The following is a 24,131-nucleotide window of genomic DNA, read 5'->3' on the forward strand; positions in this document are numbered from 1 at the left end:
ACAGAGAATTTGTCAGGCTACGCAAAAAAACTTCAATACCTATGACCTTGAGGTCATAAAATCACTGATCAGGAGTAAAATATTTTATGGTACTGAAGTGGAGAGTATTGACTTTTTTTTTTTTTTTAATAATTTTGTACGCAACATACACGGACAAAATGGCCCGCTCTGGCCTTCTGCACGGCCTGAAAAACCCAGGAGCGCTGTGTTCAAATCAATACAAATAATGTCTTAAAGCATAAATTCTAATTCATTTGTGAAATATAGGCAGCTTTTTTTTTTCCTTAGATCTACCACCAAAAACAAAAAAAAAAAAAAGAAAAAGCAGCAGGGAATAGTTACTCCAAAGCTTTCTGAAATTTGCTTGCACATCTTAATGTGTCGGGCACTGAAACTTTTAACAAAATAGGGGTGACTCTGGACGATTAGGCTGGCGCTTCGTCGGCTTCGTCAGCCCCGGCGGGCCGGGAGCCGCCAGCGATCCCTCAGGAGCTGCGGCGGGGGGCGCGGGGAGGCGCCGCCGGCCCCGCAGAGGCGCGTCCGGAGGGCGATGCCGCCCCTGGAAACGGTCCCTGCGTTTCATAAGGCGTCGATCTGCCAACGGGGCGCGCGGCCGCCCGGGGAGAGGCCGAGAAGAGCTCTCTTCCCCCGAGGAATTTATCCTTGGAAAACGGGCCCTACTTAAAACACGTCCTTACCACAGCTGGAATCGGAAAGTGGGATTAGAGGTGGACTAGGTCCAACCCAAAGAGCCGAATGTTTTACAAAAATCCGGAAAGTAAAACCCAGCTCCGATCGCGGCGCCGACGCGGAGCGCGCTGAAGATCGCTGCTGCCGTGCCTGCGCCTCGGGTTGGACCCTCCAGGCTCGGTCCTGTTGTTAAGCCTCATGGGGAAGCCTTTGTGTGAATGTTCCGTATTTCTATTTTTTGGCTTGTGCTTGGCGGGATTTAGAGGGGAAAAAGCACACCACACACCCTGACCCACACATGCCCCGTGACACCCTCATGCCCCTCACCCTCGTGCTGGCCCTTTAAGGAGGGCGGCGCGCGCCACAGAGGCGCGAAACCGCTTCCCGCCCACGGGCCTGGGTGCCATTTTGTCTCTGCGCCCTCAACTCCCCCTCCCCGCCTCTCCCTTTTGCGGCTTCCCCTCCCCTCCTGCCTTGTCCTGCTTCTCCCTCCACCCCTGCTCCACCCCGGGCTGCAGGGGGAGCTGGGTGTTAGCGCTCCTCCGTGCTCAGCCCTGAAGCTCTTGCCGTCCCTTTCTGTGAGTGAGGGGTTGGAAATGGCGGGCGCACGGAAGTCTCTCTGCAGCGCAGAGCCTAGTTGGGCTTTGGGGACGCAGGCTCGCCTGGTGCTAGTTACCACTTTGAGATGGGTTGATGGAGTGGCCATGCCAACTGTTTTGTACTTATTTTTATTGTGGCTTCCTTCTTGTCCTTTCAGGGAAAGGCCTGAGCCTGGATGGCGCTGAGAGAAAGTTTCCTCAGGTGCCCTTGCAGGGCTGCACCCCGGCCTCAGAGGAGAGGATAAATGAGTGGTACTGTGGGATGCTACAGTTTCCCCTGTCAGGGCCTGTAGCATTTTAAATCTTGAATTGCCTTGCTAATCTTCCTCTGATAAATGTGTTCCCAGTGTTATTGTCTTTAACCTGATTCAGCTGTGGTTTGAGGTAAATAATTTAGCAATCCTTATTTCTTTTAAGGCAAGGGTATTGGCATGTTTTAGGGGGATAGCTGAGGGTGACTTTCCTACGTAAGTGAATGTGAGTTCTGTGCTGTGTAGTGGGGTGGGAGTAGGTTTGAGGGTCACAATGTTGAGTAGTTTTTATAAAACAAATTTGGGACATCTTTCTGTGAGAGTTTGTTTTTAAGTTCTGTTTTAGGGAATTTGCTTTCTGTTCTCAGATAACTGCTTATTGTCTTTGAAGTCTAGACTGCACTTCTGTGTCACGTTCTGTAACAGATTGTTACACTAATGTCTAATAACAAGGTTAAAAATTCTTGCACAAGGTACCAGGTATAGGATAGCTGAAATCATTTCAGACTTCTGTTATAGTTTGGAACAGATGCCCTCTGAAAAATGGCAGCAGTTCTTCAACGTTAGCTTATTAAGCATTTGGCAACTTGACGGTCCTTGTTACAAAAAATAGAACCTGACTTCTGTTTGCTAAATATCAGTAATGTCTCTGAGTGCACCCATAGAACTGAAATACTAAAATTATAACAGGCATTCAGAAAAGCTAATGAAGCAGCTATGGCCCAACTTTGGCATCAATAGAGGACTTGACTGAGCAGTAGCTCACAGGAATGGGCACTAAAGCTACATTGGTAGTCTGAAAATAATTGACTCGATAAATTCCGTTTTTGAGGAAGGAATGGACTTACATTTTAATTGAGTTTTTGGGCTTAATATTAAACTACTTTAAGGTTGCAGCTCAGCACTTTTTCTTCCCCACGTAAATGGCCTTTTGTATATGAACTATCTCATTAAATTCAGTTGGACTTCCAAGAGAGGAGAAGGCGGGTAAATATTTTTCGGAAGGTGGTGCTGACAGAGTCATTTAATACTAGAACAAATCCCAGACATTTATTTAAGAAGCATAGGTAGAATAGTAAAATTGTAACTCTTAGGTATCAAAATATAAACAGTAAGGAATTTGCTAGTTCAGAAGGCTTGAAATGTTTTTTATTGAAGACAAACACTATAGATGTCAAAACATTTCTATTAAAAAATACCTTTTGTTATTCTTGCTATGAGTAGTTTTAAGTGATTTGTTTTGATTTTTTTTTAATTCTAAATTAGTTTTCTCAAATTACAGATAAAGAATGGCTTATTCCAGTTCAACATGGGACTTTGTTGCACTTTCAGATCTACATCCAAATCTTGCTCGTCCTGTAGGTCTCAGTGTCATAGTACTTTTGTTCCCAAATGAAATTGTATGTGACTGTATTATATTACTCAAAATTATGTAATTGATGTATATTTAGTCACTAATAGCATTAGTATAATTGTTAAATATAAAGTACCTTGCCTTCTTTGTGTATGAACTAGCAAAGTGAAAATTGATGCTGTTGTTGTCCATAGTATGTGGATACCACAACTATAGATACTGACTGGACAATTCAATGTCTGAAAGCATAAGAGGCTTCTTTGTAATGTTTTAAATGAATGCTGAATTAGTAAAGGCATGTACAGAGTCAGCATTATGTAGTCACAATACATGCGTAACCTACAATAGTCTTTCAATGCAAGCTATGAACGTAAGGCCCAATCCTGCACTCTTTACTTGTGTGCTCAATCTCACTGAGTGAAATAATGTAGTCCTTAATTATTCAGACAAAACTCTCATTGAATACTATGGTGTTTTGACTGCATAAAAATCTCACAATTACATATCAAATGGGATTATTGCTATTTATTTATGTAGAACAAAAAATAGGCTCTACAGTTGTCAGGCTATAAAGAGCTAAGAATTTTCTTGTGGGAATATAGGAGAGTAGGATGAAAGTAAAAGTTTAAACTTGAAGTAGAAATTTGCAAGAAGTGAACTTAGCAAACAGCAACATTTTGTACTCAATGGTTTTATACATACGTTTGGATACGCATGTGTGCAAAAGTGTTACTTTTTGTTGTTGTCCTGATTTGAGTGAGGATTATCTTCACTAGAATAAGAGTTGGAGAATGGGGTGCACAGTGTAACTCAACGTTTTTCTTTTGTGTTTTTAGATGGTTGAATCAAAAATAGGAAATCTTGGGGCCCCAATTTTTTCATTCTTTGCTCTTCAAGATTATATTTTAATACGGGAGGGAGAAGGCTATGTTATTGTCTCTGTTGTGGCATTTCCCACCCTTGTGTAGCCCACCAATGATAACGTGTTTTTCAAGCGTTCAGTGCTGCTGGGACTAGGAGCTTGGAGAACAAAACAGAAAGGCTGCGTTTCCACATGGGTGCACTGCAAGCTATGTTGTGGTGTTATAACCATATCTCTCCATAGAACTTGAAGTAGATGCACAAAGTGGGGCTGTATGTCCCACGGAAGGCCTAATGCCTTGTAAAACAAGAGCTGAAAACAAGGAATTTTCCTGTTCCCACAGCTTTTTATTTGGGAGGGGTACAACTTACCCCTCTGTTCTCATTTATTTTAAACAATGAAAGAGAAGTCACAGAAGAGGGATGAACTAGGAGAGGGAGTTTTATACACACTCACAGTAGGACTGTATATTCTTTACAGCTTATTATAAACTCCTGGTCTTCAGCAAAGTTTAAGTATTTCATGCACAGTTATTCCCAAATACGGTGATCCATTACCTCTGTAAAAATGTTTAATTTTACAAATAAAACTAATTTTGAGTATTGCAATTAGTAACACATAGTAAATAAAGTATTTTTGTATAAAAGTAGCTCCCCAGTTTCTGGTGATGAATTGACCAGCCTGTATTTAGAAGGTTAAAGCAGTTGAGTATACATCATTCTAAGTATCTAAATGTCATAGTACTTACTTTGCAGTTTATCTCCAAAAAGACAGTGAAATAGATCAAAGTCTAAGAAATTTGCAGTGTCTTAATGCTGTAGCCTCATGATTTGGTTGAGCAGCCTTAAGCAATGCTCTTGCCAAAAAAGGCAGTATGGCCCACTCCCTTGTCCCAGGCATGTGTTCTGCTCCTCCTCTTTTTGTGAAACAGCTGCTTGTGTAGTTGCAGAATAAGCTGATCGAGGAAATGATCTCTCTGGAAGTTTTTCTACCTCTTTTCCCTCAGCACCCCCCTCCTCCTGCCCTCCAAAAATAGTTTTCAGCTAGATCACTTCCTTCAGCCAGCTTGCCGTGGTGGCTTAGTGCTGACGCAAGGGAGGTAAAAATATTCACAACAGGGAAAGGAGAGATCTTCTCTTTTTGAAACTGGAGATTTACATCAGCTTAATTAATGTGAAAAGTCATCCTAAATTTCAGTTCTTCTTACCAGTGGGGAGATACAGGATGTGTTGCAATCTGGTTTAATTGAAAGGAATTTTTTGTTTAAGAAAACAACAACAACAAAAAACCCTAATCTAAATCACTATATGTTGCTGACAGTGACAGTGTAGGAAAGATTCAAATAACTGTCGTACACATATGTCCCTTTAATGAATTCATTCAAATCCTTATAGGATATAAGACAGCTACCTGGCTCCATCTAGTGATGGAAAGTAAACTGGGCACACAAGATGTAATTTTTGAGCACACTTGAATACAGCATAGTTTCAGGGAATCATTTGGGTTGCTCAGCTTGGTGAATGGGTGTAAAATTCAGTCTGTGTTGATAATTAAATTGCTACAGTTGCACCTGGCAAACTGACTGCTGTGGTTCCCTTGCTGGAACAAGAAAATGAGGGAATACTGCAAGTAAGTGCATACATGAAGCGGAAGAGACATGGTGCGCTTCGTTTTTTTCAAATATTCACAATATTTGCATTATGCCTTCTGGAAAGACCATTGGGAATTTAGAGCAATTAGGGTGGTTTGTTGAAGAATAAATTTATGATACTAGTTTGTAAAAGAGGAAAGTACCTCCATAACCTCAGGGCTTCCTGTCTCTTTACCTCTGTCTTTATGCAGTATTAGAGTATCAGAGTGTTTGTTCCTGATCCTTTTGCTCCACAGTTGAGACTGAAGTGCTGTTGCATAATAACAAAAGGTTTAGCAAAACAGAGAGTAAAATTAATTTTGTCCTGAGTTATCAGAAAAGTTCATTGCCTAAGCTCCCTTTGTAGTCAAACTGAGAGATAACAGCAAGAAAGAGAGACCTTTAGAAAGTTGCGTCTTTTAGACACGGATGGGATAAATGGCCCTCCCTCTGGATGTAGAGATGTGTGTTTTTCAATGTTGACAGCCTGGGAAGCCTAGACGCTCGACTTTGAAATTAATCCTGTCCAGATTATTCGTAGTAGATTTAAAGAGATCTGAGGCCTGTGCACAGAGCATTAAAGGACCTTAAGTATCCATGCCTACCTGAAGAGAGAATGCTCTAGGACAGCCAAAATTGTGAATGTTTTGGGGTGAACTTGGTATCCTCCTGTTGTCTTTACAACCAGAAATATACACATCTCTTTTAATATTTTTGTATTAGTCACTTTTTAAAATTGAATATTTATATTTTAGCCCTTGGTTCATAAGGTACTGAGGAATAAACAGATTAAAATGATTACCAGTCAGAAATATGGTTACCATCATCAGTGGAGTAGAAGTTCATGAAATCTAATTTATCATATACATCTGTGTTTAATATTTGTATTCTATAATCTTTTTATTTTTTAGAATGTAATCGGTGTGGTTATTGGGAAAACAGATGTCAGAGGCTTTCCAGACAGAAAAAGTAGAGTCCTTTTTAACTATTTTTACTTCATTTTCTTATGCTGTGTAGTTTAGCATATATGACTGAATTTAATAGTTAAATGATAAGCAGACTTCTTACCGCAAAATGCGTAGAATAGAAGTGTGTAAAAAAAAAAAAAAAAAAAAAAAAAAAATCTGGATTGGGGAGGGAAAGCAAGAGGGAAGAGCAGCATTAGTTTGGCCAAACCTTATCAATTAGAATTTGTTTTGAAAAACTCCAGTATGGAAGTGTTTCAGATCCAGATTTTTGTAACTCAGCCTCGGGGTCTGAAGAAGATGGTATCAATTTGAACCTACATTTATTATAAATGCTGCTGGAATTGATTCTAGTCTCTTCATATGCTTTCTTGAAACAGAAATGTTAAGGGGATGTCTTGAAGAGGGAAACAAATAAGTAGTTTCTGGTCTGAGTAGCACCAGATTCATATTATTGCATACTCCTAAGGAAAAGAAAAGGGAATAATATATTGTTAATATGACATTTGAAATCCTAAATTGATAGAGTTGGAAATTGAAATTATGTGTCTACAGTTTAGGGATGACACAGGCAGTACTAGGAAGCATTTCCAGCTGTAGAGTGTAACTCCAGCTCTGTGTCAAGGGCTCAGCTTTTCTGTTGGTACTGTTGTCTTGTTGAGCCTGTTAGGGTGAATGTTTGGAAGGAGGTCATCTCGTCTTCCTCAGAAACAATTCTACATAGTCTGAAAATTCAGTGCTTTCATACTTAGGCCTCCGTGCAACTACAATCAGATTAGACTTACTGTCTGCAGATCACTATATAGTTTTCATTGATAACTGAAAAGTAACACATTGCATAATGCAGTATGATCCATGGAATCATGGATGATACTTTCAGCTTTTTTTAATTAGCTGAAAGGGGAGCACAGCCACACTGACACAGTCTTGATCACGAGCTTTTCATAGGGCCAGAAACACCTTGTTTTATTCTGTTAAATCCTGTAGTACTATCTAGACAGTGATATGTCTAGAGATGTAGGTTACTGTATTCTTTTCATGCATAGTTACAGCTGTCTAAAGATGGCCTACGTACTAGAAAATTTGGCCTAATAGTATATTTTTTCATACTGTTCCCTTATTTCTTAGTGCTGTTTATGTATTTGTCTGTGTATATGATGCATGTAGCATCATGCAGTTTTATTTCTCTAGCATTAGAGCTAAAGGTTTATATGATGCTGCCTAAGGTTAAGTGATATGTATACATTGATAAGGTAAATACAGCTACAACTGCTTTGTGAATTGTTAACGGTCCCCGTTCATGAACACCAATGTGTTTACGGAAAGATCTGCTGACCTCTAGTGGTACTCACCAGCATGGGATTAGCGTGTTTTTTTAACACTTTAAATTTAATGGCAAAATCTAGTCTTGAAATAATAGTTGTATTACCTGCTCTAGATTGAAACTAAGCTGTGCTAATGAATTTTAATAATACTGTTTCTTTTTGCAGACATTGGATCTGAAAGATACACCTTCAGTTTTACTATTCGTGATTCACCAACTTATTTTATAAATGTAAACTCTTGGGGCAGAGAAGACTATATTAGATCACTTTCAGAAAGCTTTAGAGTTGGTGACTGTGGTAAGTTGGAGTTTATTCTCAACATGTTTCTGTTTGAATGTGTCCTTTTTCTAGTAAATCAGTGTTATGCGTTTGTGGTTTTACTCTATTTTTCTCTGAGGACTCAGAAAACAGTCTAATTGGAAACAAGTTGCTCAGTTAAGTATAAAGAGGAAAGGAATAAGATTTCTAGAATTTAGATTCAAAACCATTAAATATGTCAACAAAAGGACCGTATATAAATCCTCTGAGTGCTGCCACCCAGAACTTATATACAGTTAACTGATCTACATGATTACATTATATTCAGTTCTTATAAATTGTGAAAAATGAATTCTGTAAAGTAGTTCAGTATTTATGTCTTTATTTAGTTACTATGTTTGTTTATGAAAATATAACAAAAATGTACTAAGCTTGTATTTATTTATGGTTTGTGCTCTTATGTAAGTCAATAAAAAGACTCTGCTGCCCACAGATGTTGGATCAGAGCGTTTGGATGAAACTCATTACTATGAAGAATTTATACATTAGAACTCTGTGTCATTTTGTTTCCATTAAATGTTTTGAGGATGCCGGTGGGACTTTGGTTATAATGTCAGCTGTCTGGACAGCTGTGTTTTTCACTATGAAAACATTTACCAGTAATTATTGCACATATACATATGTAAGTATTTTTTCCCCTATCCGACCTGGAAAATAACCATTCTGCAAAGCTGTTTCTCTGTGTGTGTGTGTGTGTGTGTGTGTGTATTTATATATATATATACACACATATACTTATATTTTCAGTTTTCTAATATTGCTTATCAATGTTTTATTTTAGTTACAATTGAAAATCCTTTAGTTCAGACGAAGGAAGCAGAAAGGGAAGAAAAGTTCAACCCTGCAACTCCTAGGTGAATTTAAAGCATAGACTGGTAGCTCTTTCCAGAAAGATCACAGTTAATATTTTCTTTAATTCTTAGCTGACTGCAGCATCATGCTATTGGTAGGAGTACTTGGGGTTAGTCTTACATAGCTGTACCTTCTTCCCTACGTTCAGCTATGCATACGTGGTCAGAACGATCTCAGAAGAAAATATATTTGTCGTGATATGGTCTTTGGAGTTTTGTCATAAAATAATCTCTTTGTAACTAAATAGAGACAATTTCATTCTTCAAGAAAGGTCTACTAAAATCAATTGAATTTAATCTGATTTTGTCACATCATATTTTGTCAGACATAACTTTTGTAGAAGAGTCTTTATTCTTATGAAAATCCGTTCACATGAAGATTTTCTTGAAATATACTGTAATGCTATTTCTTACTTATTTGGTAAGGCATTGTCATTTCCTTTGTATCACGTTATGTATATATGTTGTCTTTCAACGTATTCTCTAAAAACTGAGCAATTTGAACTGCCATAATGAAACTAAATAGCACTGTAAGTCTTAATTTAGATATGCTTTGAGATCTCTTAGATATCTTGAGATGTAGATGTTAGGTAAAGATAGACCAATAATACACCTGTTCTTTAATTAGATTTTTTTTTCCTAAGTGGTCATATGATGACCACTATAGGATTAAATATATTGTAGGAATATTGCCCTTTAAATTGGCAAGATAGATAAAAGTTGTATGTTCTTGTTCACTGATCATTCTCTAAGTTTTATTGCGAAGGTATATCCATAGTAGCTGCAGTCACTGTCTACTTTTTGGCTAAATAGAAGGAAGTTGAAGATTAAATGTCAGGTAGAAACTTCCCTGAGGAAAGGAGTTTCGCTCTCTAAATGTGTAGATTTCATAAGCTTTTTAAAAATATATTTATCCAGAGTGTATTGAATATACCTTATTTCCATTGGGTTATAGTGCAGTGTAAATATTACTAAAGTCATAGGGCTATTACCTTTGAAAATACCTTACCAAATCCAGCCTGACTGTAGTAATGTCTTGTGATGTTGCATTGCTAAAACCTCTCAGGTACCTGGATTACAGACATTTCAAACTAACCCTTAATTGTACCACAAAATTAATTGCTCTCATTGCTGTTAAAAAAAAAAAAAAAAACAACTATATAAGCGTTAAGAGTAGTGTATTTGTAAGACATATTTCAGTCTATCGTTCAGATTCAGATACCTTTTACAAATGAACACAACTTTTAGTTAGGTCACCCTAAAGTATTGCTCATTGTTGTAAGTATATCTATTATTGCAAAAGTTTAGTATAAGCAAGAAATATCTTAATATAGTTAACGGACCAGCCTGAAACTTCTAACTGGCTAGCTTGGCCACTGTAGCAGCCTTGTGAGGCAGTACAGGCCTCGGTGTAGGCCGATCTACTGCAGTAGCAAATTGCTACTATACCAGCATGCTGTGCTGCAGCTGTGTCTGATAAAGATGTTTGTTCAGAGCAGAGTTTGTCAGAGGTACCATAAAAATGAATCCAGGTATTGCCTACTCAGTTGGTGTGAGATACTGAAGGAGAATTGTTAGAGCTAGAAAAGCCAAGAAACTTGTATTTCCTTATGGACTTTCTAAACAATTGAAGCTATGGAGAAATAACTTACTCATTCTGATGAATAATTCTATTTTCTGCATGTTTACTGGTAGTGTTATTTCTACTATTCCCCTATAGTTTAGAAGCCAGATCCTGCAGTGACTGTTGTCACTGTGCTACCCTACTGATGATGTAATTCAGCATTTTGTAAATGTTGCATTACATGAATTTTATACAACAAAGTAAAAATTACTTGGTAAGAGCTGAAAGACTTATACATACGTATTGTACATTGCTAACAATTCATGCTGCCTTTCCAATGCTAATTAAGTATAGGGCGTACAATAATTAGTTTTTCTTAAGAGGAAAATTCTAAAGTTATTTTACAAATCTATAAACTAATTCAAACTTTTCAGTATCTTTAGCGCAAATCATAAAGCAAAAATCAGCAGTTATATTCCATTGTGAACTGAATTAATATTTTGCACTTTGTTAATAAATTGGTAAGTGAAATGTTGATTGATTTTTGTTTTGTGTATACTATCTAGCTGCTACAAATTACTGATCAGTGAAAATCACTCAGTGGTCAAAACGTGTTCCTCCTATGAAATGGACACCAAACTGCTTTCTCTGTTGCATCTGCCTGTCAAAGACCCTCAAGATTATTATTCGCTGGGTGACATCGTTGCAAATGGACAAAGCCTTGATGGAAGAATTGTTAATGTGCTTGCAGCTGTAATGTCAGTAAGTTAAGGGGCCACAAGAGAATGAAGAGCTTTTCTCAACTGTAGCTTGGGTAACTTAATTGACTTAAATGCGAATATGGATTTCCGGACTCATAGTGGACAGGAATTAATATTTTTTGGTTTTTGTTTCGATTGGCAATCATTTTGATTGAGGTACAATAGCCATACAAGTTACTTAAAATTTTCATAAACAAGGTTTGGGGGAAAATTAAGGAAATGGAAACGTTCTAGATCAGTTATCTTTTTGAAAGCATGCATATCAAACAACATTTTTATGTAGAGACAGGTTTCCAGTACATACCTTGCAAATATGTAAATGTTTTTTTATGAAATATTCAAAATGTGTACCTTTCTCTTGAAGTACAATTACTGTTAAACTTCCTTCTTTTGGTGGAGCATAGGGCTTTTTTCCTGCTTGTTCTCTAGCTTACCACTTTTATTCTGCTAAACGTTCTTTAGAGGAAAAGTGACTGCCTGTCTTACTTTTTAAAGGTTGGGGAGCCAAAGTATTTTATCACTCCAGACAAAAGAAAAGGTCAGAGGTGTGAAGTAAAGCTGTATGATGAAACAGAGATGTCTTTTCCAATAGTATGGTAAAATGTATTTTAATTCACTAAAATACACCAATTAATGCAAGAGTGGGTAACGAAATTATATTTCAACTGTTGCTATAATATTGTCTTTTAATTTAAATATATTGCTATTTGGTTGGCTGATGCTATTTGGTTTGGTGATGAGGCAGCAATATTGATTAAACAGAGACTTTTAAAAGATTCAGTAGAAAGACCTTGAATATATTACCTATCTGATGGCAAAATGAAGCGTAGTTCCACCTACATTATGAAGGGAAAAAATCAATGAATTGTTCACAGAGTAATAGACATGTTACACATTAAATAAGTATAATTTGGTCCCAGCCACAGCTCAGCTTTTGCATTAGTTTCCTTATATATGTCTCTCAGCACATACACAAGTAAATTGTAATTACATCCTTTTTTTGTGAGATTTGAACTGGTTGAGGACATAGCATTTAAAACCGGTTGCAAAGGCAGTACGTTTCTTCCACAAACTGGTGGGGGGAAAAGAGTATGCTTCATATTAAAAGCCAAGCAGAATTAACAAGGGAAGTGGAGATAGGCTGAGATAGTTTTTAAATGTTTAAAACAGGAGAGAAAAGTTTTGATACTGTTTTGGCCCTATTTTCAAACCGTATTCCACTTACAAACGAGACTCTGCATACATACCTACCATTTGTGTGTATAAACAGTGATTTGTTTACCCAGGAACATTTGCATTTTGCATATAGCTTACAAGTCTTGTTTGTCTGGTAAACTCCTGGCTTATCTACCTGCAAGGATATGGAGGTATTAGTTTGCACTAAATTTAGTGCTTGTTGGTTGCAATAACCTTTGTTCCCTAGATACAAATAGCAAGATTGCCTTGCATGTCTGAGTTATAAACTGTGCTATCATTCAGTGTCGTGTTTAACACAATAAATTTATGCATCTGAACACTAGTAAGTATCTGTACTATGTGCAGTTTTCAAGCCCTTGAGCTGCCACATATGTTAATTTGCAGCAGTTGCTTTGAGTCATGTTGACCAGATATCACGTTCCTGTTTCAGTACTGGTATGCAGTGATAATGATAGAGCTGTATATTTTAGGAGTCCTCAAAAGCAGACTACAGGCAGTGTTACTGTAGTCAGCATAAACAATGCCTCTTGCTCGTGAAGCTATAGGTAGAGGCAAAGATTCAGGAAGTTCTTAAGCAACAACATTGTAGTTAGGGTATTTCAGAGGCTGTCAGTGAGGAGGTGGGTGGACAATGCCAGATGAAAAGCAAATATTTGAAATCTTTTTCCAAGGATTAACAACAACAACAAAGAAAAACTTTGGCAGTATTCTGCCATCCTTCCGAACTTACAAGGAGCTGAATGAGGTTTTGTCCAGGGACCTAACCATCAAATTACGGTTTTTGAGGGATACCACTGACCTCAGTTTAGTTTCATCACCCACAGTTACAAGGATTCCAGTGTCGGAAAGCTGGCTGAACATCTGGACTAGTGATGTGAGCAGTCAGCTTTTTCCTGCAAAAAAGACTCAGCTGAGAAGCAGTTATTTTTACTCTGATTTGCTCTAGTTAAAAATTGCTCTATTCAAAGCTCTGACATAGACGCAATATTTTTCCAGGTATATGCTGCATTAATCATTTTGAACAACCTAATAGCCCTTTATTTTATCCTGCTTGGCATGGGATAAGATAGGGACTGTATTAGATCAGTAGGAAACGCATACCACCTGGCTGCAAACTAGACAGCTTTGGATATACACAGCATTTCAGTTGAATGTGCATGTGAGTGCAACAAGGGGATAGTGTCCCCTTTGACCAATTAATTATAACTATTATTTAGTAGTTTGAGGGCAGATGAGATTAATACTAGCTTTTATGCCACTAAGGAGTATGTGTCATTTTTCACATATGTTCACCACTGTTTCAAAATGTTTTGACTGACTAACTTTTTTAAATTTAGTTGGGATAATGAATCTATCCAGCTTGCACAAAGTTGGATCCCACGAGAAACAGGTATCGTTTTCAGTTTTTGATATTTTTGTTGTAGTTCTTACTATGATACTTACTATAAAGTAACAAAAAACTTGTTTTTGTGCCTAGTAATATTTGCATCAGATGTGAGAATAAATTTTGACAAATTTAGGAACTGCATGACTGCAACTGTAATATCAAAAACCATTATTACAACTAATCCAGGTAAGATCTGTTAAGTATTCTTTGCTGTTAGTTACCGTTATAGAACAGAATGCATGAATGAATCAATTGGAGGTCTGATTTGTTCTCTCTGCCTGCCTCAGAAAACTCCCTGCTTCTTGCCTGTCTATCTGAGCATTGTATAGTTAACCGTATTCCCCTCCCCTCCCCGAGCTGGGTCTGGAACACAAACTTAAATATCTTTTTGGTTAAATACATGGACTAGATTCATTCCTCATAATTTCACGTGCATCTTCTGTGAACCTAACAATAAATGTGGGCCTTTGAAAATGCAGAATTTGGCCAACCGTATCTGTCCATGGAGAAGTATAAAAATTTCATTTAGCTTGAGTGATTTCATTTAACTTAAATGAAATTTTACTTAAAATTTAACTGAAAAAAAGAATGGCCTAATCTCATCGTAGCTGTCTGCTTGTGAGTGACCTTAACCATCTGGGAACGTTTTCTGTGTTTTTTGTCTCATATAAATGTCAGTTGGTCAGACCAAAGGTCCATCTTGCCCAGTATCCTTTTTCTAGATAACCGTTATCAAGGGAGGAGAATGGGCATAGTTCAAGCAGAAAGAGATATTTCCTTGATATTCCCATTCAACCTTTTAACAGTTTGTGCCCTAAGGACCTGCCGAGCTGTAGACTGTATCCTTAATAATTAGCAATCTTTGATGGATTTTACTGGAATTAATTCATCTGACTTCTTTTAAACATGCAAATTTCTTGCACACAGAATACTCCTGTCAATGTATTTCACAGCGTAACAGTGCTTGACAGTGCTATGTGAAAAAATACCACTTTCATGTGTTGTTTTCGTTCATACTGAATTTTTAGAAACAGTAAACAGTTACTCCCTACTCACCTTTGCCTTGCTGTTCACGACTGATGACACTGGTGTTATATACGTCTGTTATTGCTGTGTGAAAGTTAGAGATTCCTAGTCTATTTAGTCATTCCTTGTGTGGAAATAACTCCAGATTTTTGACATCCCCTCTTTGTGCTTTTTTTCTAGTTCTCATATATTCCTATTTAAGGTGGGGGAACTAGAATGACACAGCATATTCGAGATGTGGCTGTGCAATGGTCTTTTATAGTGTAACTTTCGCAGATCTGAGGTGAATGGGTTGGGCCAGCCTTCAGATGCTCTAATAAGCTGGTCTAAAGCTGTCCTTCAGCTTTCCTGTGTTCTTTGAGATGGTGTAATGATGCATCATTGATAATGTGTCAGTTGCTCGTATTTTTAATGCAACTTTCCCCATACTACAGAAGGGGCAGTCAGTTACTTAATGACCAATGCTTTTGGCTTCCCTGCTTTTTGTTGTGTGCTATCTAAGCCTTTGCCGTGTATTCCATGTAGGACTAATGGTTAGACAGGAAGAAAAAGAGAAAAGCATCCCTTGACTAATTGCGAGAGACATGATGGTGGTACTACCAGAATAAAAAGTTGTAGAATATAATGATTTGATCATTTTGACAAGTTACATATGGTCACAGCTTTTTTAAATATATTTTTCAAGACACAGCAGAAGCAAATATTCTCTTCAGCTTCCTAAAAGAGAGTGCACAATCAGGAGCTTTGCACAATAAAATGGAGGAGCAATCAAAAGAATCCACTAACTGTAAGTATGGATCCAAGTGCTTTGATTTCATATGATGGTATAGTGTAGTATTATGGTGCACTTTAAATTTCAATTTCTTATTCTATGTGTTTATAGAAACAAAACTAAGGTGTTGTCTGGCTGAATACTTAACGTTCGGACTGTTACTGGACTATCCATAACAGTATCAGTTATGTATCTTCAGGCTTTGTGATTATGCCATCTTGCAGCCTGTCTGACTTGTTCTTTTTGGCTTGAATAAATAAGAAAAAAGGAGAAGGAAAGTTTTTAGTCAAAATTTTGTTTTGAGGGGGTATAAAATTAAATATTAGATATTTTCCTGATTTGACTCACCTTTTGTTTCTTTTTTTTTTTTTTTTTTTGTCCCCAAATCATAAGCCTGCTCCAAAAGGAAAGTTCTTGGGGGCTTTTCTGCTGCTTTAGATCAAATCCTCTCCTTTTTATTAACCTCAAATCCTTTTGTTGTTGTTGTTGCTATTCTATGTTGTTTCTTTCTCAGACATACTTCACGTGTCATTTTAACTTTTAGTGGAGGCTATAGTGGATGTTTATACTGTGGAACAGCTGAAAGTAAAAGCTTTACAGAACAATGGAAAACTTGAACCTGTCTATGGCATTATTTATGGCTACATTTCTACGTTGGACATTGATAACGATGCATCTAAAGTTATTCGCAACAGATGGTAAGCAACTGCTTGTTTTAAATTTATATTAAAATATTTTTATCCTTCTTTCCCTAACCCAAATAAGCTTGAACAATATGTTAGTCTAGTACCAGAAAAGAAAGAGGACTGCTCTGGATGATGCTGTGTGAGTATCTGTTGTGTAGTTTCAGAAGGAGCAAGGAGAAGCAGTTGAGTTTATGAAGGACTTGCTCTTTCTGGTCCTAGGGCAGAGAAGAAAAAGGCCATTTTGTCTCAGATGGACTTTGAGTGTAGAAGATGAAGAACTTTGTCAAAGAGAGAGAATCCCTTGGGAAATCTCAAATTCCAGAAAACGGTTTCAAGCAATCAGTGATTGCGTATGTGCTTTAATTGTCTGTGTATCTTTCAGTTCAATATGCCGTTTTGTGGTGAATGAAATGTCAGGCACGTGCACTTTCTGCGGTGACATCTCTTCAGATGCAAAGTCAACTTTTACAAGCTTTGACATACTTGTTGATCTGTCAGATCATACAGGCACTCTTTATTCTTGTTACCTGTCCGACTGTGTAGCTGAGGAAACATTAGGCTGCACAGTAAGTAGAAGCAAATTATTTTTTTCTTGTTTGATCTGAGCCTGATGAAAATTACAAATATATCTAAATGTTCTCCATATATATGTGTATATATACACTGTTTTAAAAAAGCGTATGTATGTATGAATACACATACATGTACATATACATTCATACATGCACACACATGTACATGTTTTTTAAATAGTCAAAACTTAAGAGGCAATAGATGCTAATAAGAAGAAACATGTTAAATGTAAGAGTGAATAGCCGATTAAAAATACCACTTTATTTTAATTAATTTCTACTTTTCTGAGAACATAGTTGGTATTCCCTAACTTTGATTCTCAAACACCCTGCAATTTATTGTGATCAATCTGACTGTCTTCGTGCATATATCACATCAACCACTATGCTAAAAGAAAAAAAAAAAGTTTAGAAATGTATTAAAATGAGTAGGTTGCTCTTTTCATCATCATTTTTGTTTTGGAGATGTTTACAGCTATATGCTGAAGGACTGTTCTGTGGTATCATGTCATGTCCTTAATAGGTCCATGAGTTCCTAATGCTAACAGAAGACAAGAAGACTGCATTGAAATGGCACCTTCTTTTGGAACGAAGCAAGATTTATTTTAAAGTTAGTATTTACTATTAAACTAAACAGTAGAAGTTTCCAATTAGGCGGTATATTTAGTATGGAAAAATTGCATGTCAGTTCTACTGGAATTTTTAAAATGAGCTTTAATTTTTGTAATTCTGACTATTCCAAGCAAATATTCTTTATCAAAATTTCAGCAGCAGGTGGTGTCTCTGCAGAATCAGATATGCAGGCCCCTTTCAGGCAAATTAGGAAAGACACAAACAGCTCCTAGCGAATACTGATTAAGGTGCTGATCTCGCAAAAACTTGTATAAGATAAAGTTGAAGTCACTGACTTCTAGGGCCGTAGGGCTATAATGGTCAAAGTTAACAGTGTGTGTTTGCAAGAATAAAGCTAAGTCGATTTTTTTTACATACTATGTGGAATATGGAGTTACCTAAATATATTTATTATTTAGTTATCTGTATTTATTCTTTTTGATTTGTATTTTTGGAGACAATATGTTGAGGTATTGCTGAAATCTGCACTCATCCTTAAAGTGACAATATTAGATTCACATACCTGGAGAAAGTGTCAAAACCTCTGCTATTATTTGCAATGTTCTTGACTTTCTTGATATTTTTTTTTTTTTTTGCATGCTTTAGATTGGTCAGGATTCCTTTTTCATTGAATTGCCCATTTTAGGACAACTCTAAACTGACTCCCATTTTTAAACTTACCCTTCTTATCTTACTACTTCTTAACAAAACTCTTCTTACTCTCCCATCTCCCCCATACCTATTTCCAGCAAAATTGAAAGCATTTTACTTCAATAGTGACAGGTGTATAACATTAAATATGCATATTTATGTATAAAATAATATAAAATATGTATAACCATATATGTCAGTTAAACATGCTGTGTGATGTTTGTAAATAATAAATTTCAAAGTGCTTTATAGCAATGAAAACAAAGAACTTTAATTATTTTTACAGCTTACTTTGTCACCCAGTTGGAGAACTGGATTGAAAGTGAATGTGCTTTCATGCAAACTGGCAGACCCCATAGAGGCAAGTCAGAGCTTGTTGCAAAAAGAAAAAAGATTACACTATATGGCTTGATAACAGGCTGGAAAACCGGCCATTTCTTCACTACATTGTTAGAGATAGCAGAATACAATGACAACAGCATTCTAAGTATGTTCTGATGATAAAGAAGGAATATACATTACTAATGCCCATGAGGGGGCTTCTGTGTCGATCTTTTTTAGATGATTGTAATTTAAAAACCTTACTAGGGCCTTAGTTTAAGAAAAGTTAATCCTACTGAATTAAATCCTTTAGAGCTGGGAGGGAAGCTTTTTTCATTCAGTTTAGAATATATATGAAAAATTCAGAAATAACAAGTAGTACAAGACATCTCTTGAGCTTCTGTGTTTTTGACTGCCTTGATACGTCTGTGTTACTTCAGAAAATAAAGACCCACTTTCAAGTACTGCCTGTGTTTGTGGTGTACATCAGCAAGTCCAAACACAGAACTTTTGGCATCTGCAGAGGCAAGGAAATAGCCATGATTTCTGCAAGGCTGCTTTTCTTTAGGGGGGGACTAAGGCTTACTGGAACAGAGTAATCAGTTACCAAGGGACCTGTGGCAGCCAAATGATCAAGGTAAGGTAGCAGAGAAGAAAGGGCTTTTCTTCACCAGGATTGTTGTTCTTACCTGAACATAAAGAACCCCTGTATGTACATGTTGCTCTTCCCCAGGTATGTATTCTTTTTTTTTTTTCTTTTTTTTAATCTATTTCTGCCTTTAGCTTCCCCTGCAGTTGGTGTATTTCCTACATACACCAGTCCCCACCTTTTGAGCGTATTAGGACTTGGCCAATTTCAAATTGTGGGAAGATGTTGCTGCCCTTCCGTTGCAAAGTATTTGTGGGGGTAGAACACCTTAAGAAACTCTGTTATCCCTGGTATGCTACCTACCCATTAAAGCACCATGGCAAAGAGAGACAGCTACCAAAACAGTGAATTTTGACAAGCAAAACACCAATAATTGCAGCCCCTTACTCTTTTGAGTGGGAGTAGGAACATGGAATTAAATGTACAAATGCATATTGCAAATGGTGGGTCATTCCATCTCTGCTGTTGCAGCAATAAACAGCTTTAGAATATTAGCTGTTACAGCTGGAAAATGTTGAAGTGAATGTTTTCAGTAATTTTGATCACAGCTCAGCTTTGCAATCAATAGCCAGTGCTTAAGACCAAACTGTTGCTGTTGCAGTAGACAGAAATGTTTGACCGAGCACAATGTAAAGAAGACAGTGCAGAAAGTGCAGACAGTGAAGACAGTGCAGAATTTAATCCTTTCTCTCCCAGAATCATTCACCCAAAATTTCTCTGCCCAGCCCTGCTTGTCAGGGAGTTGCACACCAAATTCAGAGCACAGCTTTCACACTGATGTTCAGATTTAATGGCTGTTTGTTTTAGTGGGCCTCAGTTTTTTAGCCTGCCTTTAGATAAAATCTGAATTATATTCAGAGCATGTAGTGATTACGAAGCCTCATCACACAAAAAACTTTTGCATGTGCTTTAAGCCATTGGCTTAAGTCACACTATAGGGAGCTGAAATAGATACATGTTTGCAGGATCAATACCATGCGCAGGTGTAAGGGTTTGCAGTGATGTACTACAGATGCATGCAGCTGGAGAAATGGATTGATAGAAAATCTTCTATTTTTCTTATGCAAGATATTCTGCTGTCTTTTATCATATGATTTACAGCATGCTGGACCTTGCTGTTCTTGCATGGAGGTGCTTGTTTTTGGGCTACAGTAATTTCTTCTGTGTATGCTCTTCAAAAGTATTTTTTTAAAACAAAACTTTTTTCCTAGCGGTTATTAAGATCCGGCTCCAATAAATGGAAGCATTTAACTTTGGTGCCTACAAGCATGTAACAAAATAATCCATCTGTTTTTGTTAGACAACTCAGTGCAACCTTTGAAAATGGTAAGTTTTGATGTTTGTGGTGAGGGGAAGTTTTTTAAAATTTTATTTTACAACTTACTTTGTCACGCCTTTGAATTGAAAGAGGACTCCCTGTCATGCAAACTGGTAGAGTTGAATCAGCTGGAGTTTGGAAACAGGGAAGAAAGTTAAACAGCATGGCTTTTTAACAGCTGGAAATATTTAAAATCTTCAACTGTTCCATTGCATTGTATAAATAATGTTAAATGCTGCGGTTATATTTTGTTAAAATATATTTAAATCTGTAAAAGTAAAGATAAGTTTACTGATGATCTTTACCAATGCGCTTCTTTATTCTTGATCTTTTGTATTATTTTACTTTTAGAAGCATATTTAAAGCTCAGCTTTTTTAGAAAAAAAGAAATCTGCCAGGCATCTGGTGTACTTCCTGCTGCATTACACCCCTTGGAGTGGGAAGGAAAGCAATTCTCATTTAATTTGTACATTTGAAAAATGCATGAAGGAATCATGAAACTAATCTAAAAAGCAAACATCTTTTTATTGCAGAATACCCCAAGGAGAGATATTCTTTCTGAAGCTGTAATTCTTGATTTACTGTTACACATACATCTTTGATTTTATACAGCATGGGTGAGTTTTAGCTCCCAATTTTAATTAATGTTGGTTTTTTCAGCCAAAAGTTACTCTCCATGGTTGCTGGCCCACAGATGCTCTCTGTTCCCAGGCCAGAGATGATAATCACTCCTCTGGGGAAAACACAGCAACATTCCCCAGTGCTTGTTTTCCCTCAGTGGAGCTCTGTGAGCCCTCCAGCTCAGCTATGATATATGGCCAACAGATTTATTACAAGTGAGCGAGAGATACCTTGCTGCTTTCCCTCACTTGGCCCTCTTATTCCCTCTTATAGAAGTTACATCTCCTTGACATGCTCTGTGAAGAGTTTTCAACCCAAATTTGACAATATGAGCCATATAGCAAGCAAGGCCATCTGCCTCCCTGTGTCATGGAGTAGGTGTTTTTCCTCTAGTAAGAAGCAGTGTGTACCGTGTGCGGGTTTTATTGGTTAACTCTGAAAAGAGAAGTTTTGCTAAGGAAGAACAGCAGAAGGGCACAGTGTGTGTTCTCAGATAGAAAGCTGTTGCATGCAACACCCCTGCACCCAGAAGCAGCGTTTATTTCTGTAAACTGCTGCCATCCTAATCCAGCGCCCACGTGTGCTGCTCTCCTTTTGGTCTTCTATTCCAGTTACACTGGTTTGCTGCACAGCTGTGTTTGCAGTGGAGCAGTTTTGTTCCCTGGTGTACCCTTTTCCCATCCACGACTAAGAGTGCAAAGATGGTTTCTGTTCACAATGACATTTTGCTAGATTAATTCATGCCCTCCTCTTACACCCATGGAAAAGAGAGGAAGTTTTTTTTTTTTTTTTTTTTAGTAAGTCAGCCTGTAGAAATATTTCTATTCATAAGCATACATCTCCTGTAATTAAATTTTAGGGTTCTAATCCTGCAACTACAGAGGTGGGTAAGGCTAATAATCCCTGTGGGTCAGTTGGGGTTTTGGTCAATGCATATCTGGGGTTTGTAGGATAGTGGCCTAAAGCTAATGTAACCATCAGCAAAAGAAATGTTATCTACTTACATATGTTATAACTCCGTCATTCATGTATGAGATTAATTTGCTAAATTTGTATATGAATAGCCCTTTAAATTACATCCTAAATTTTAGCTCTTTGGAGTGGTCTTCTCCCCTGACACACAATAGACCTTGACAACTCTTGTGCATAAGGATGCTTTCAGAAGAAAAAAAAATTGAAAAGTAGCTAGATTTTTCTTTTAAGGACAGTCCCCTGGAGTATATATTTGCAAAATGCAATCCTAAGTCTTGGAAATGAAACCACCAAAACTAGCCCCCCCCACCCACAGCAAGTGAATCAAATGAAAAAGCTCTGCAAGTGTAATTTTCAAAATGATGGCAAACTAAAGCGATCCTAGTTAAAACCACTGGATGCTCTACCGTCTTATGGTTTGCTCACTGTAACGGTAAGAACCTGTACAGCACTTGAAAAGACACCTTTCCCACAGGGTTTACTGTTTCATTCCAGTTCTTTCTCATTCCGGCTTTCTAATGATGACGGTGAGTTAGCGCTGGTCTCCAGCACCCAGGAACACAGCACATTCAACTGCTGCTGATCACCCCCAAGAGGGCCTTTGCAGCTGCCCAATATGGAAGGACCCCACCTTGCCAGTCGCTGCGACACACAGGTGCAAACTCCAAGTGCACAAGTCATGCTGTTCTCTGAAACTGCCCTCCTGGGGGAATTCGTCTTTGGGTTAAGCTTTTATTTTCCCTTGCACCCTTTCTTGCTACTTCTGTGCCCCTGTGGTGGGAACTGGGAACTGGGTGTGTGGGGAACCCTAAGGCCCCGTATTAGTCAGCCTGACTTTCAGAGATGTACTGGTGAGCCAAGACATGCATGTTTTCCAACTACGGATGCGGCACAGCACTGCATGGACAGCTGCAGTCCTTACGAGGGCCCCAGAGCACTTTGTGTACATTACCATTTTAATGTTTTATTCTTATTTTAAGGTGATACAATGGCAAAGCTCAAAATATCAATAGAATGGAAGGGGAAACAGTGACAGCCAGCCCCACCGCTGCATTTTCTACCCTATTTTCATTTCTCCAGCTCCCTTCACAGCTGTATGGCACACTGTCTGCACAGAAAGTTCCCAGTTAAAGTTTAGATATTAACCAGCTTCCCCCAAGCTGAGCTGGACTCCTGGCCTGACCTCAGCCAAGCAGTCAACTTCCTCTGGAGGTTCACTGCTTCAGAGGAGCCTGAAGCCTCTGTGGGGAAGGGGGGTGTTTCAGTCAAAGGCCTTCAGAGCTTATGGGCTACATGTTTTTGATGCCTGGCAGTCAACTGGATGCTTAGGCCACAGAAGCGCTTAACATCCAGGGCAGCAGATGTGCCTGCGTGTCTCTTCATTCACTAGCCATTTCCAAAAGCGCCTCTTCCTGTGCAGAGCAGGGTCACAGCCAGGCTCTCGGCTAGGATCGACGTGTTTGCTGTGCCACCTTAAACCGCATGGACAGGATGTCGCTTATCCCAGCCTCTATCTCATCGTTTACCTGCAGGGACCCAACTCCTTTGGGAGACCCTGTCAGAATCAAGTCTCCTTCTTCCAGGGTGACAATTTCACTGATGTAACTGATCAGGTAGGGGATGGAGAAGATCATAGAGGAGGTCTCCCCCTCCTGCCTCAGCTTTCCATTCACCTTGAGCCAGATCTTCAGCTGGTGAGGGTCTGGGATCCTGTCCTTGGGCACGAAGTCACTGACAGGGCACGATGTACTGAAACCCTTGGCCAAGGTCCAGGGCAGACCCTTCTTTTTGCACTCTTCCTGCGTGTCCCTGGCGGTCATGTCCAAGCACAGGGCATAGCCTGCCACGTGCTCCATGGCGGCCTCCTGGGACACGGCCTGGGCTCTCTTCCCGATCACCACCCCCAGCTCCACTTCGTGGTGCAGGTTGCTGCAGTAGTAGGGCCGCAGGATGGGCGAGCCTTCGCGCACGTAGGCCGAGGAAGGCTTGAGGAAGAAGAGGGGCTCCCGGGGCAGCGCGCTGCCCATCTCCTTGGCGTGCTCCGCGTAGTTGCGCCCCACGCAGACGATGTTTCTGCCCCACTCCCAGAAGCGGGCCAGGGACTTGGAGGAGGCCATGGCCGGCGGGGGGGGGGGGGGCCGGCTGCGGGTCTCCTTCCCCGGGGATCGCAGCTGACC

General features: G+C 38.6%; 2 protein-coding genes across 2 annotated transcripts; one reads left to right on the forward strand and one right to left on the reverse strand.

Moving 5' to 3' along the window:
* Positions 1–1,492: 1,492 nt before the first annotated feature.
* MEIOB (meiosis specific with OB-fold) lies at positions 1,493–20,541 on the forward strand. The gene is made up of 14 exons (XM_009666021.2): positions 1,493–1,673; positions 2,823–2,898; positions 6,298–6,355; positions 7,842–7,973; positions 8,776–8,848; positions 10,976–11,171; positions 11,666–11,766; positions 13,705–13,757; positions 13,845–13,940; positions 15,466–15,567; positions 16,097–16,250; positions 16,621–16,804; positions 17,334–17,420; positions 18,360–20,541. Exons 2-14 carry the CDS (start codon positions 2,830–2,832, stop codon positions 18,483–18,485), a joined length of 1,431 nt encoding a protein of 476 aa, XP_009664316.2. The 5' UTR covers positions 1,493–1,673; positions 2,823–2,829; the 3' UTR covers positions 18,486–20,541.
* Positions 20,542–23,341: 2,800 nt separating this feature from the next.
* On the reverse strand, positions 23,342–24,081 carry FAHD1 (fumarylacetoacetate hydrolase domain containing 1). Its single transcript, XM_009666023.2, has one exon. It carries the CDS (start codon positions 24,069–24,071, stop codon positions 23,400–23,402), a length of 672 nt encoding a protein of 223 aa, XP_009664318.1. The 5' UTR covers positions 24,072–24,081; the 3' UTR covers positions 23,342–23,399.
* Between the last annotated feature and the right edge of the window lie 50 nt (positions 24,082–24,131).

This window comes from Struthio camelus, chromosome 15, assembly GCF_040807025.1.
Source record: "Struthio camelus isolate bStrCam1 chromosome 15, bStrCam1.hap1, whole genome shotgun sequence".
NCBI lineage: Eukaryota > Metazoa > Chordata > Aves > Struthioniformes > Struthionidae > Struthio > Struthio camelus.